The 14,856-nt window shown below is 49.2% G+C and overlaps 1 protein-coding gene across 2 annotated transcripts in view; it reads left to right on the forward strand.

Moving 5' to 3' along the window:
* The window catches only part of ROBO4 (roundabout guidance receptor 4), a 108,958-nt gene that overhangs the window by 38,968 nt on the left and 55,134 nt on the right, over positions 1-14,856 (forward strand). For both annotated transcript variants that reach the window (XM_075328845.1, XM_075328846.1), the window contains exons 3-8: positions 4,159-4,316; positions 4,515-4,635; positions 5,734-5,872; positions 5,966-6,093; positions 9,720-9,823; positions 10,030-10,255. In XM_075328845.1, the coding sequence (XP_075184960.1) occupies positions 4,159-4,316; positions 4,515-4,635; positions 5,734-5,872; positions 5,966-6,093; positions 9,720-9,823; positions 10,030-10,255 (876 nt within the window). The remainder of the gene's footprint in view (positions 1-4,158; positions 4,317-4,514; positions 4,636-5,733; positions 5,873-5,965; positions 6,094-9,719; positions 9,824-10,029; positions 10,256-14,856) is intronic.

The raw sequence follows: 14,856 nt of genomic DNA on the forward strand, positions 1-14,856 counted from the left end.
GATGGCAGCGTGGATGGATAGGTGGTAGCTGGATGGTAGCGTGGATGGATAGGTGGTAGCTGGATGGCAGTGAGCATGGATAGGTGGTAGCTGAATGGCAGTGTGCATGGATAGGTGGTAGCTGGATGGTAGCGTGGATGGATAGGTGGTAGCTGGATGGCAGTGTGCATGGATAGGTGGTAGCTGAATGGCAGTGTGCATGGATAGGTGGTAGCTGGATGGTAGCGTGGATGGATAGGTGGTAGCTGGATGGTAGCGTGGATGGATAGGTGGTAGCTGGATGGCAGTGAGCATGGATAGGTGGTAGCTGAATGGCAGTGTGCATGGATAGGTGGTAGCTGGATGGTAGCGTGGATGGATAGGTGGTAGCTGGATGGCAGTGTGCATGGATAGGTGGTAGCTGGATGGCAGTGTGCATGGATAGGTGGTAGCTGAATGGCAGTGTGCATGGATAGGTGGTAGCTGGATGGTAGCGTGGATGGATAGGTGGTAGCTGGATGGCAGTGTGCATGGATAGGTGGTAGCTGAATGGCAGTGTGCATGGATAGGTGGTAGCTGGATGGCAGTGTGCATGGATAGGTGGTAGCTGAATGGCAGTGTGCATGGATAGGTGGTAGCTGGATGGTAGCGTGGATGGATAGGTGGTAGCTGGATGGCAGTGTGCATGGATAGGTGGTAGCTGGATGGCAGCGTGGATGGATAGGTGGTAGCTGGATGGTAGCGTGGATGGATAGGTGGTACAGAAATACCTCTCATTTGGTTATATTGGCCTGTAAACTCATATTACAATTAACTCACAAATAAATTCTCAGAAGTATTCGGCTAAAATATGTAATATTTTTATTAGCAAAATTGAACATACATAATATAGACATAAACAGTTTAAAATACAAATACAGTACTGCTAAGTACCAGAAGGTGGCAGGTTAGTCAACCAACATTATACATAAGACCATTCATACCAACTGTAATAATATTCCATCAGGAATTAGATATTAATTAGTGTTATATAATAAATGAAATTATGAGGTCGTATATAGAATTTTTAGTTGCAACCCAACAGTTATAACTACCCATGGACTGGATGTGAACCAATGGAATCACTATGTTATAATTGTGTACTCACATATGAGATGGAGATTTATTAGAGCACATATAAATTGTAGATGGAATATAACTTCCTGATTGATGTATATTAAAAGTACACATACAGTGCAAATTTGAAACCTACAATGCTGCTCCTATTACCATATAGGTGTAAATATAAGAGTTTTGCAAAGTTGCATAAAGACAGCAATTGCATGTGTCAAACTGCAAGCATGGAAAAAATGGAAAAAACAGACTGTCCAATGAAGGGTTAATGCAACTTACAAAGCGAGTAATCCCACCACGTCTGGTCACCTCACCTTGACAGTGACAGTCAACAGTCTTGACAGTGTGAATGGATAGGTGGTAGCTGGATGGCAGCGGGGATAGATAGGTGGTAGCTGGGTGATGGCGGAGATGTATAGGTGGTAGCTGGGTGATGGCGGACATGTATAGGTGGTAGCTGGGTGATGGCGGACATGTATAGGTGGTAGCTGGGTGATGATGGAGATGTATAGGTGGTAGCTGGGTGATGGCGGAGATGTATAGGTGGTGGCTGGGTGATGGCGGAGATGTATAGGTGGTGGCTGGGTGATGGCGGAGATGTATAGGTGGTGGCTGGGTGATGGCGGAGATGTATAGGTGGTGGCTGGGTGATGGCGGAGATGTATAGGTGGTGGCTGGGTGATGGTGGAGATGTATAGGTGGTGGCTGGGTGATGGCGGAGATGTATAGGTGGTGGCTGGGTGATGGCGGAGATGTATAGGTGGTGGCTGGGTGATGGTGGAGATGTATAGGTGGTGGCTGGGTGATGGCGGAGATGTATAGGTGGTGGCTGGGTGATGGCGGAGATGTATAGGTGGTGGCTGGGTGATGGCGGAGATGTATAGGTGGTGGCTGGGTGATGGCGGAGATGTATAGGTGGTGGCTGGGTGATGGTGGAGATGTATAGGTGGTGGCTGGGTGATGGCGGAGATGTATAGGTGGTGGCTGGGTGATGGCGGAGATGTATATGTGGTAGCTGGGTGATGGTGGAGATGTATAGGTGGTGGCTGGGTGATGGCTGAGATGTATAGGTGGTGGCTGGGTGATGGCGGAGATGTATAGGTGGTGGCTGGGTGACCATGTGGATGGGTAGATGGTAGTTAGGAGGCAGCTCACTCAGCACTGTGCTCTGAATAATGACGTCCTGAAGGGGGGCCGTGGCCTGTGATCTTGGCCAGTTGTGGGTGACTGTGGATGTGTTCAGGGAGGGAGAGCAGAGCCTGGAGAGGCGGTGCCGGATCCACAGTAATATCTTATCAGCTGGTGACTGTCCGGTGGGGATGGTGCTGGGTGACATTGTAATAAATGAATAGATTATATGAGCCACTGTACCCTGCAGTACCCTGAGCCCATATGGTTCCGGTGTCTGCACCTGGAACATTACAGACTGCAGGGGAGGGTCAGGATAGCACATACTAGATGAAGTGGGAGGATATTAGAAGAAGCAGCAGCGAGGGCAGCCATTTATCCATCATGAGCCTGTATAGGAGTCTCAGGATGGGGCTTTGTCATACAGTGCACATGCACTGAGTCTGGGAGGCAACTGACAGGGAACGAAGAGCGCACTGCCTGCTGGGAAATGTAGTCTAGAGGCACGGAGGGAGAGCAAGGATGTCTGCAGCTGAAAGGTAACGGGGCCTGATGAGTCCGCACAGGGACAGTCACATTTTTCCCTTATAAATCCCCTTTGAACTTTAGATGGAAACCCCTCAATTACAGTGTAATAACTATACTCACAATATCCTGAAACTTCATCCACATCCAAAACTGCATCCAACTTTTTGCTGTTATTTTAACTTTTTGTAAACTTCTGTCTTTTGTTTTAAGGTGGGAGTGATGTTAGGAGACCACGTGTGTAATGGTGTCATCAGCAGAGAGATGGCACTAGAAGCCAAATCTGCTGATGGATGGTCCAATAGGGGCCGTGTATAGAGAGAAGAGGAGGGGGCCAGGACTGAACCATGAGGAACCCCAACAGTAAGAGCAGGGGGCCTCCTATCTCCCCAGTCACTGAGCGTCCCCCCTCCTCCTATCTCCCCAGTCACTGAGCGTCCACCCTCCTCCTATCTCCCCAGTCACTGAGCACCCCCCCTTCTATCTCCCCAGTAACTGCAGTAACTGAGCGCCCCCCCTTCTATCTCCCCAGTAACTGAGCTCCCCCCCTTCTATCTCCCCAGTCCCTGAGCGCCCTCCCCCTCCTATCTCCCCAGTCACTGAGCGTCCCCCCCCCTCCTATCTCCCCAGTCACTGAGCGTCCACCCCTCCTATCTTCCCAGTCACTGAGCGTCCCCCCCTCCTATCTTCCCAGTCACTGAGCGTGTCCCCCCTCCTATCTCCCCAGTCACTGAGCGTGTCCCCCCTCCTATCTCCCCAATCACTGAGCGTCCACCCCTCCTATCTCCCCAGTCACTGAGCGTGTCCCCCCTCCTATCTCCCCAGTCACTGAGCGTGTCCCCCCTCCTATCTCCCCAGTCTCTGAGTGTGTCCCCCCCTCCTATCTCCCCAGTCTCTGAGCGTCCCCCCCTCCTATCTCCCCAGTCACTGAGCGTCCACCCCTCCTATCTTCCCAGTCACTGAGCGTCCCCCCCTCCTATCTCCCCAGTCACTGAGCGTCCCCCCCTCCTATCTTCCCAGTCACTGAGCGCCCCCCCTCCTATCTCCCCAGTCACTGAGCGTGTCCCCCCTCCTATCTCCCCAGTCACTGAGCGCCCCCCCTCCTATCTCCCCAGTCACTGAGCGTGTCCCCCCTCCTATCTCCCCAGTCACTGAGCGTCCCCCCCTCCTATCTCCCCAGTCACTGAGCGTCTCCCTCCTATCTCCCCAGTCACTGAGCGTCCCCCCCCTCCTATCTCCCCAGTCACTGAGCGTCCCCCCCTCCTATCTCCCCAGTCACTGAGCGTCCCCCCCTCCTATCTCCCCAGTCACTGAGCGTCCCCCCCTCCTGTCTCCCCAGTCACTGAGCGTCCCCCCCTCCTATCTCCCCAGTCACTGAGCGTCTCCCTCCTATCTTCTGCTTTCTTGTTTCAGTCCTGAAGGATGAGTTTCGGCAGGAGCCGTTGGATAAGGTGGTGATCGCAGGGCGGCCGCTGGTGATGAACTGCTCTTCACCTAAAGGACATCCGGAGCCCACAGTGACATGGCGGAAAAATGGAGCGCTGCTGGACAGAAACAACAGCCGCTACACGGTACAGTGTGGGGGGCGTAATGCAACCGGAATCAACGCTCAATACAATAACACATTCAGAGGGAAATGATGGAGGGGATTTGTGCTTCTCAAACGTCGCACTCCACAAAAATAAACAGATTCCAACCTCCCTCTGCTCTGTATGCAGCCAACAAAGTAGATCTTACTGACATTGATTATTTCGCTTTTTAACCCCTAGTTTGCTGACGGGAGTTTCTCCATCCGCCGTACATTGAGCTCTGATGCTGGACTGTATATTTGTGTAGCATCCAATCAAGCCGGTGAGAGGACGAGCCGTGGCGCCGTGGTCTCTGTGCACGGTGAGTGACCGGGCATAGCTGAAATACTCCGCAAGTATAAAGATATCCACTGGGCAAAGAATCAGCCGAAACTTACATATGGTAGACACTAACGTCTTTACAATGTCCATGCTCTGCAAGATGTGATGCCCAAAACTCCCCTATTTTGCTGGTGATTGTGATTTCACCAGCAGAATAGTGAGTGCAGCTCTTGCGTTAAATACCAGATGTAACTTAGGTTTAGTATAGGATATGTACACAATGACTGCACTAGCAGAATAGTGAGTGCAGCTCTGGAGTACAATACAGGAGGTAACTAAGGATCAGTATTGTAATGTATGTACACAGTGACTGCACCAGCAGAATAGTGAGTGCAGCTCTGGAGTATAATACAGGAGGTAACTCAGGATCAGTAATGTATGTACACAGTGACTGCACCAGCAGAATAGTGAGTGGAGCTCTGGAGTATAATACAGGAGGTAACTCAGGATCAGTAATGTAATGTATGTACACAGTGACTGCACCAGAAGAATAGTGAGTGCAGCTCTGGAGTATAATACAGGAGGTAACTCAGGATCAGTAATGTAATGTATGTACACAGTGACTGCAGCAGCAGAATAATGAGTGCAGCTCTGGCGTATAATACAGGAGGTAACTCAGGATCAGTAATGTAATGTATATACACAGTGACTGCAGCAGCAGAATAGTGAGTGGAGCTCTGGAGTATAATACAGGAGGTAACTCAGGATCAGTAATGTAATGTATGTACACAGTGACTGCACCAGCAGAATAGTGAGTGCAGCTCTGGGGTATAATACAGGAGGTAACTCAGGATCAGTAATGTAATGTATGTACACAGTGACTGCACCAGCAGAATAGTGAGTGCAGCTCTGGAGTATAATACAGGAGGTAACTCAGGATCAGTAATGTAATGTATGTACACAGTGACTGCACCAGCAGAATAGTGACTGCAGCTCTGGCGTATAATACAGGATAGCTTTAGGGTTATGATTTGTCCGGGATAATTATTGTATGCAATCTCTAATATGTTTTACCTTTCCCAGTCTTCACAATGTGTTTCTCGTGTTTCCTGAGATATCATGTTGTTTCCATTAACAGAGATGCCGCAGTTCACCAGTAAACCGGCTGATGTGGTTGCAAAGCCGGGGAGCCTGGTACAATTTGCTTGTGGAGCTCAGGGCAACCCAAAACCTTTTGTGCGGTGGAGCAAAGAACAGGGAACACTCCCCCTAGGGAGGTAAGGTTCATTAAAGGGGATTTTATTGATGCTGTGTTTATACATAAGATGCGATGACCAATATAAAATCATAATAATGGTTTCTCCCGGCAGGTATGCAATCACCAATGAGAACACATTGTGTCTCCAGCGAGTGACTGTGCAGGACTCAGGGACATATGTCTGCACAGCAAGAAGCAATATAGGTTCTGTGTCTGCATCCGCAAAGCTTCTTGTACAAGGTAGATGCCGTCATATCTCCATATCTCCAATACAAACCATTTATACAGTAGCACAATGGATCTCTACTGGATAAGGGAAGTATTTATATTGTCACTTGGTTTTCTGAACTGCAATCTGTATTATACTCCAGAGCTACACTCACTATTCTGCTGGCACAGTCACTGTGTAAATACATTACTTATCTGTACTGATCCTGAGTTATCTCCTGTATTATACTCCAGAGCTGCACTCACTATTCTGCTGGTGCAGTCACTGTGTACATACATTACATTACTGATCCTGAGTTACATCCTGTATTATACTTCAGAGCTGCACTCACTATTCTGCTGGTGCAGTCACTGTGTACATACATTACATTACTTATCCGTACTGATCCTGGGTTACATTCTGTATTATACTCCAGAGCTGCACTCACTATTCTGCTGTTGCAGTCACTATGTACATACATTACATTACTGATCCTGAGTTACCTCCTGTATTATAATCCAGAGCTGCACTCACTATTCTGCTGGTACAGTCACTGTATACATAATTACATTACTGATCCTGAGTTACATTCTGTATTATACTCCAGAGCTGCACTCACTATTCTGCTGGTGCAGTCACTGTGTACATACATTACATTAGTTATCCGTCCTGATCCTGAGTTACATTCTCTATTATACTCCAGAGCTGCACTCACTATTCTGCTGGTTACAGTCACTGTGTACATACATTACATTACCGATCCTGAGTTACCTCCTGTATTATACCCCAGAGCTGCACTCACTCTTCTGCTGGTGCAGTCACTGTGTACATACATTACATTACTGATCCCGAGTTACCTCCTGTATTATACTCCAGAACTGCACTCACTATTCTGCTGGTGCAGTCACTGTATACATACATTATATCACTAATCCTGAGTTACCTCCTGTATTATACTCCAGAGCTGCACTCACTATTCTGCTGGTGCAGTCACTGTGTACATGCATTACATTACTGATCCTGAGTTACCTCCTGTATTATACTCCAGAGCTGCACTCACTATTCTGCTGGTACAGTCACTGTGTACATACATTACATTACTAATCCTGAGTTACTTCCTGTATTATACTTCAGAGCTGAACTCACTATTCTGCTGGTACAGTCACTGTGTACATACATTACATTACTGATCCTGAGTTACAGCCTGTATTATACTTCAGAGCTGAACTCACTATTCTGCTGGTACAGTCACTGTGTACATACATTACATTACTAATCCTGAGTTACCTCCTGTATTATACTTCAGAGCTGAACTCGCTATTCTGCTGGTGCAGTCACTGTGTACATACATTACATTACTGATCCTGAGTTACATCCTGTATTATACTTCAGAGCTGCACTCACTATTCTGCTGGTGCAGTCACTGTGTACATACATTACATTACTAATCCTGAGTTACCTCCTGTATTATACTTCAGAGCTGAACTCGCTATTCTGCTGGTGCAGTCACTGTGTACATACATTACATTACTAATCCTGAGTTACTTCCTGTATTATACTTCAGAGCTGAACTCACTATTCTGCTGGTACAGTCACTGTGTACATACATTACATTACTAATCCTGAGTTACCTCCTGTATTATACTCCAGAGCTGCACTCACTATTCTGCTGGTGCAGTCACTGTGTACATACATTACATTACTAATCCTGAGTTACCTCCTGTATTATACTTCAGAGCTGAACTCGCTATTCTGCTGGTGCAGTCACTGTGTACATACATTCAGACACCCCTGCGTCTGAATATTGACTGTAATGTATTGAGTTGCTGTTTGCCTCCGTCCAGTATCTTCTGTTGCCATCATCTTTTCAGACTCTTATGATTTTTACAAGTTGCTCCTAATACTCCTCAAGCCCTGCTGGTTAACCCATTGTTTGCTGTAAGCCTCTTAAACTGCTTCATAGAGACTGATAACATTATGCTGCATTCATCTTGGCAAACTCCTGTGATTGCTATAAACCCTCAGACCTGCTGGTTCAGCCTCGGCTTGCTCCCTGCTATGTAATTCATTGTTTGCTGTGAGCATCACAAACTGTTATGGGAGACTGTTCACATTAAGCAATAATCTGCGGTGGGTCCTGAAGCCTTAATCTGTGTGCTGCTTCAGACCTGCTGCTTTCCTCTGCACCTGTCCTCTTGGTTTCGAGGCTTCTGGTGTCTCCTGCCTCACTTGTTTATCTGCCGTCCAGCACGCCCAGTTGTGTAAAATCTCGGGTCACCCTGACCTGCGGCTCTGTGAGCCCACCTCACCAGTGGACACTAATGGTACTAGTGGAGGATGACTTACTGCTAAAGGCATATGGGACATATTGAAAAAGCTGCACAAAATATCAACTCTGAACTGCAAGATATATCTGCAAGGAACTCAACAAAGAAAAGGATACACATTAGCCCATGAAAACCACGCTGAAAGCAGTGGGTGAGGATATAAAAGACGGCCGTGTAGTAGCCATATTGCTTTGCAGGTCACCTGATACATATAGTGCACGGGTTAATGACGTAGAGACCAGTCTAGAAGGAGTACGGATATCCATCAGGTGTATGACATCTATAGGAATCCTGCATGGAGAGCAGGTGATGGCTGATACCAGAGAGGATAAGTAGTGAGTGAGACCCTGCGTTCATTGACACATGGACAGTACCTACAGGTGTCAGACGTCTGGGTCACAGGCATACAGAAACATGAAAGACCTGCACAAATGGACCCTGACAAAGGAGCTCTAGTGTTCACCAGTCCAAAAGACTCGGGATATCAACGCAGCACAAAGTCCAAAACTGCAAGAACTCCGGCTCTCCACACACAGAAAGCCCCCGGGGGCTAGCCGACGTCTGAACACATGGCTGGAGTCAGAGCAGTCCCAAACACTGCAGAGAGCAGCAAAGATGACACCCAGTCACCGAACCAAGGCGTCCAACTAACCAGCACAAAGGTAAACACCTGCACGTCTCCCATACACACCCTCATCATCATCATCTGGGGAAGACGTAGCCCGCAGAAGGGGAAGCCAATAATGGATTAATGATGATGTGGAAGAAAAGACAAATCTGTAAAATAAGCCGTGGAATTATCAAAAGATTCAGAGAAGAAGGATGAAAAGAAACAGATAATCTTTGAGGGAACGAATAACACAACTGAGACTAAAGAGAGCAAGACACATGAAGATGAGGCAGAAAGTGTCCGGACGTGTTCCAAAGAAAGATGGAAATGCAGATGAAAATCAGCCGCGCGCTCTGAAGGGGAAGATCTGAAGACCTTGACAAGTCAGGACAGATGGAGCGAGCTGCTGAGATTAGGAGGTGGAGCACACAACAGCTGCAGGCTTATGCAGGGAGAGTCCATCTTTACCGGGCAGTAGATGGCGCCGTGCTCTACACTATATTCTATATCCTGTAATCCTCCGTGATGGGGATGATGCCCATAACTGTTGCTGTGTCTCAGGGAAATCCATTTGTTCTCTCGCAACGAGTGACTGTGCTGAAGGCTGAAATCTGCCACACGTTATCATTGTCCATGATCCTGCTGACTGTTTCCATTAGACCCCATCAGAGCTGATTTTTGATCATCAGATTTGATAAATGTTTTGCTTTGTATATTTCAGATCCTCTGGACACGGGTCAGATCGTGCATGAATTATCCGGCGTGGAGCTGTACCTGGACGCGGTGACGCTGCACAATGCCTCCTCGGCCCGGCTGCACTGGATGGTGAGCGCACATTTCCTCCCGCAGGTTACTGATGTCTGGTAGTTTATAGACTGTGCTGGCTGCCGCCTGCGGGTTAAAATGTCCAAAATCTTTGGCCATTTTTTACACCAGAACAGTGCAGATGTCTCAGTGCCCATAACACCGCCACTGGGTGCACAATTTAATATGCACAATACAACCATATAATGAATTGTTCTATGTTTCAGGCTTCTTCATCGTCCCAGTATATAGAAGGCTACATCGTCTTCTACCGCACCCACCCTGCATCAGACGCTGACTGGGAGAAGTGGGGCATCGTCCCTGTTAATGAGGACACCGCCATCATCCCAGGGCTGCGCAGAGGGCAGAAGTTCGAGTTTAAAGTTCGACCGTATGGATGGTCGGTATATGGCGCGGACAGTAACATCCGACACGTCCTGATCCCCGAGGCAGGTAAGATACCAGATGACTACCAGTGTGTGATCCTCAGATACTCCGGGAAAATACATCTCCTCAGACTACAGCAAGATCCGCATTTGTCTCCTGAATTACTCTGTGCTGCTGTGGAGACTACATTCATGATCTTATTAATTGGTTTATAAAATTACCCTGACAAAGGAGGTTCAGTACTAATGTCATCACATCCCAGTGTCCTGGTTACAATGACCGCACATACACAAAGAGTCCACTAGATGGCGACAAATACATGACGAATAATAAAGTAATTGCTAACAGTCAGTGATAACAAAACCCCAACTCCCAGAGTCCTACCCAAATAATTATCCCGCACCCCGAGTGTCAGCGCCATTATCTCATACCCCGAGTGTCAGCGTCGCTATCCTGCACCCCGACTGTCAGCATCATTATCCTGTACCCCCATTGTCAGCGTCATTGTACTGCACCCCATTGTCAGTGTCATTCTCCTGTACCCCCATTATCAGTGTCATTCTCCTGTACCCCGAGTGTCAGCGACATTATCTCATACCCAGAGTGTTAGCGTCGCTATCCTGCACCCCGACTGTCAGCATCATTATCCTGTACCCCCATTGTCAGCGTCATTGTACTGCACCCCATTGTCAGTGTCATTCTCCTGTACCCCCATTATCAGTGTCATTCTCCTGTACCCCGAGTGTCAGCGTCATTATCTCATACCCAGAGTGTCAGCGTCGCTATCCTGCACCCCGACTGTCAGCATCATTATCCTGTACCCCCATTGTCAGCGTCATTGTACTGCACCCCATTGTCAGTGTCATTCTCCTGTACCCCCATTATCAGTGTCATTCTCCTGTACCCCGAGTGTCAGCGTCATTATCTCATACCCAGAGTGTCAGCGTCGCTATCCTGCACCCCGACTGTCAGCATCATTATCCTGTACCCCCATTGTCAGCGTCATTGTACTGCACCCCAGTGTCAGCTTCATTGTACCACACCCCAGTGTCATTATCCTGTACCCCGAGTGTCAATGTCATTATCCCGTACCCTGAGTGTCAGCATCATTATCATGCACCCGAAGTGTCAATGTCATTATTCTGTACCCCAAGATAAGCTGCCCCCCATGTTTTAGCTGAGGTGCTATAGGGTGGGACTTTCCGCCTTCTTACCCGTCCCCCTGTAGACGAGCGTCGCCCTTCTCCCCGGACACTGTGACTGACATTCTCCGATTACACTGTGGAGATTAATTCAGCATAAAATTAATTAGAGCTTATGAGAGGGAGAATGTGGATTCCAGCCGCCTGTCTCCAGAGATCCTGTCACCTCCTCCATCCCTGAGCGTGGCCTGAAAGCAGCGCCCGTCACCTCCTCAGTACCACGTGGGGGAGAAACAGCATTTGTCTTACTCTTTATTTCTCACTGCTGAGGGTCTGTTACAGTTTTATCCTCTGCAAGACAAATACATCAGCAACACGACTCTCTCTGAGCCTGCTGAGGCATTTTTAAGGCTGAGATCACACGTCCAGTAATCGTCCATTAGATCGGATCCAGCAGAGATCACATGTCCAGTAATCGTCCGTTAGATCGGATCCAGCAGAGATCACACATCCAGTAATCGTCCGTTAGATCGGATCCAGCAGAGATCACATGCCCAGTAATCGTCCATTAGATCGGATCCAGCAGAGATCACACGTCCAGTAATCGTCCATTAGATTGGATCCAGCAGAGATCACGCGCCCAGTAATCGTCCATTAGCTCAGATCCAGCAGAGATCACTCGTCCAGTAATCGTCCATTAGATCGGATCCAGCAGAGCTCACTCGTCCAGTAATCGTCCATTAGATCGGATCCAGCAGAGATCACTCGTCCAGTAATCGTCCATTAGATCGGATCCAGCAGAGATCACACGTCCAGTAATCGTCCATTAGATCGGATCCAGCAGAGATCACATGTCCAGTAATCGTCCAGTAATCGTCCATTAGATCGGATCCAGCAGAGATCACGCGCCCAGTAATCGTCCGTTAGATCGGATCCAGCAGTAATACGTTGGCAAAAAAGTTCTGCAAACACAACTAGTCTGTTTTGAAAAAATGGATTTCTTTTTCGCTCCTAATTGGGAGACCCAGACAATTGGGTGTATAGCTACTGCCTCCGGAGGCCGCACAAAGTACTACACTTAAAAGTGTAAGGCCCATCCCCTTCTGGCTATACACCCCCCCGTGGGAGCACGGGTCCCTCAGTTTTTTGCTTTGTGCGAAGGAGGTCAGACACGCACGCATAGCTCCACTATTTAGTCAGCAGCAGCTGCTGACTATGTCGGATGGAAGAAAAGAGGGCCCATACAGGGCCCCCAGCATGCTCCCTTCTCACCCCACTTTCTGTCGGTGGTGCTTGTTAAGGTTGAGGTACCCATTGCGGGTACGGAGGCTGGAGCCCACATGCTGATTCCTTCCCCATCCCCATTAGGGCTCTGGGCGAAGTGGGATTTTACCGGTCTCCAGGCACTGAGACCGTGCTCCATCCGCAGCCCCTGGAGAAGCCGCTGGATATGGAGCTGAGTATCGTCAGGGACATGGCCCTGCTCCGTCAAGGTACTCTGTGTCCCCGTGCATACGCGCGCACACCGCAGCATTGCTGGGTGTGTTAGTGCGCCGGGGACAACAGCGCTGCTGCGCTTGTGCCATTTCCTCACTTCAGCTTAGCTGAGTGGGTAGACTCAGGGAGAACGGTCGCGCCGGCCGCTGGGACTGCGACGCGGCTGGGACTTGTGGTGCGCCGGGGACTTCCGCGCTGACCGTGCATATATCACGGCCGCGCTTATTACTACAGTCCCCGGCTTTTGCGGCCTAGTTCGTTCGTTCCCGCCTCCGCACCTGCCAGTCAGGAGGAGGGCGGGACGCTGTACAGAGCATCAGCGCTGAGGGCTGGAGTCTTTTTTACATACTCCAGCCCTCACACCAGGCACAGTAGGACGCAGTTTCCCGCACTTTGTTTGTGGCACGCCCACGGTCCGCCCCTCTTCACAGAACGCCGGCAGCCATTCCTGCCTGCACGCTGAGCTGCAGAGGGGAGACGGGGAGACCCAGACACGGGATTCTACGGCCTCATACCCGCTGTTCAGCGGGCGGTAAGCAGCCTCAAGGGCTCACCCCCACTTGTGCCGTTTGTATACTGAGTATTTTGTGTTTGCAAATACTTTGTACTGTACGGTCGCTGGTGATTCTCGGCTATATACCCTCCTAGATTACAAGGAGGCAACAGCATGTCGTCCGCAAAACGCAAGGGTGCCAAGGCACAGACATTATATGCTGCCTGTACCGCATGTGGGGTTGCTCTACCGGCAGGTTCCACTGACCCCCATTGTGTGCAGTGCTCGGCCCCTGTGCAACTTGCACAGCCGGGGCCTCTGCTGGACGTGACCCAGAGTGTACCACCTGTGAATGCTGTCCAGGTGACAGGAACGGAGTTTGCAGCTTTTGCTGACAGATTGTCTATGACCATGTCAAAGATTCTTGAAACATTGCAGTCTAGATCAGTAACTCAGACCATGGACACTGGGGCATCATTGCTCCCTGGTCCCCCTCAGCTGGAACACTTCCAAGCTCCGGGGGTGTCACATGCACCCCAGGGTGACGATTCTGACTCAGACAACAGTCCCAGACAACCTAAGCGGGCTCGTTATGAGGGGCCCTCAACTTCGTCTCACTGGTCAGGATCCCAGCGGGACGAATCTATGGGTGATGAGGCGGATGTAACTGATCAAGATTCTGATCCTGGGACCGCTCTCAATCTGGATACACCGGATGGTGACGCCATAGTGAATGATCTTATAGCGTCCATCAATAGGATGTTAGATATTTCCCCGCCAGCTCCTCCTGCGGAGGAGGCAGCTTCACAGCAGGAGAAATTCCATTTCAGATATCCCAAGCGTAAATTAAGCACTTTTCTGGACCACTCTGACTTTAGAGATGCAATCCAGAAACACCACGCTTATCCTGAGAAGCGGTTTTCTAAACGGCTTAAAGATACACGCTATCCTTTTCCCCCTGACGTGGTCAAGGGCTGGACCCAGTGTCCCGAGGTGGACCCTCCAATCTCCAGGCTTGCAGCTAGATCTTTAGTTGCAGTAGAAGATGGAGCGGCACTTAAAGATGCCACTGACAGGCAGATGGAGCTCTGGCTGAAATCCATCTATGAAGCTATTGGAGCGTCGTTGGCGCCAGCTTTTGCAGCCGTATGGGCACTCCAAGCCATTTCAGCTGGGCTTATACAAGTCGACTCGGTCACACGTACATCTGCCCCGCAGGTGGCACCATTGACCTCTCAAATGTCTGCATTCGCGTCTTACGCGATTAATGCTGTCCTGGACTCTACGAGCCGTACGGCGGTGGCGTCAGCCAACTCCGTGGTTTTGCGCAGAGCCCTGTGGTTGAGAGAATGGAAGGCAGATTCTGCTTCCAAGAAGTGCTTAACCAGTTTGCCTTTTTCTCGTGACCGATTGTTTGGTGAGCGTTTGGATGAAATCATTAAACACTCCAAGGGTAAGGACTCATCCTTACCTCAACACAGACAAAACAAGCCCCAACAAAGGAGGGGTCAGTCTGGTTTTCGGTCCTTTCGAGG

Source organism: Anomaloglossus baeobatrachus, chromosome 11, assembly GCF_048569485.1.
Source record: "Anomaloglossus baeobatrachus isolate aAnoBae1 chromosome 11, aAnoBae1.hap1, whole genome shotgun sequence".
In the NCBI taxonomy this organism is placed as follows: Eukaryota; Metazoa; Chordata; class Amphibia; order Anura; family Aromobatidae; genus Anomaloglossus; species Anomaloglossus baeobatrachus.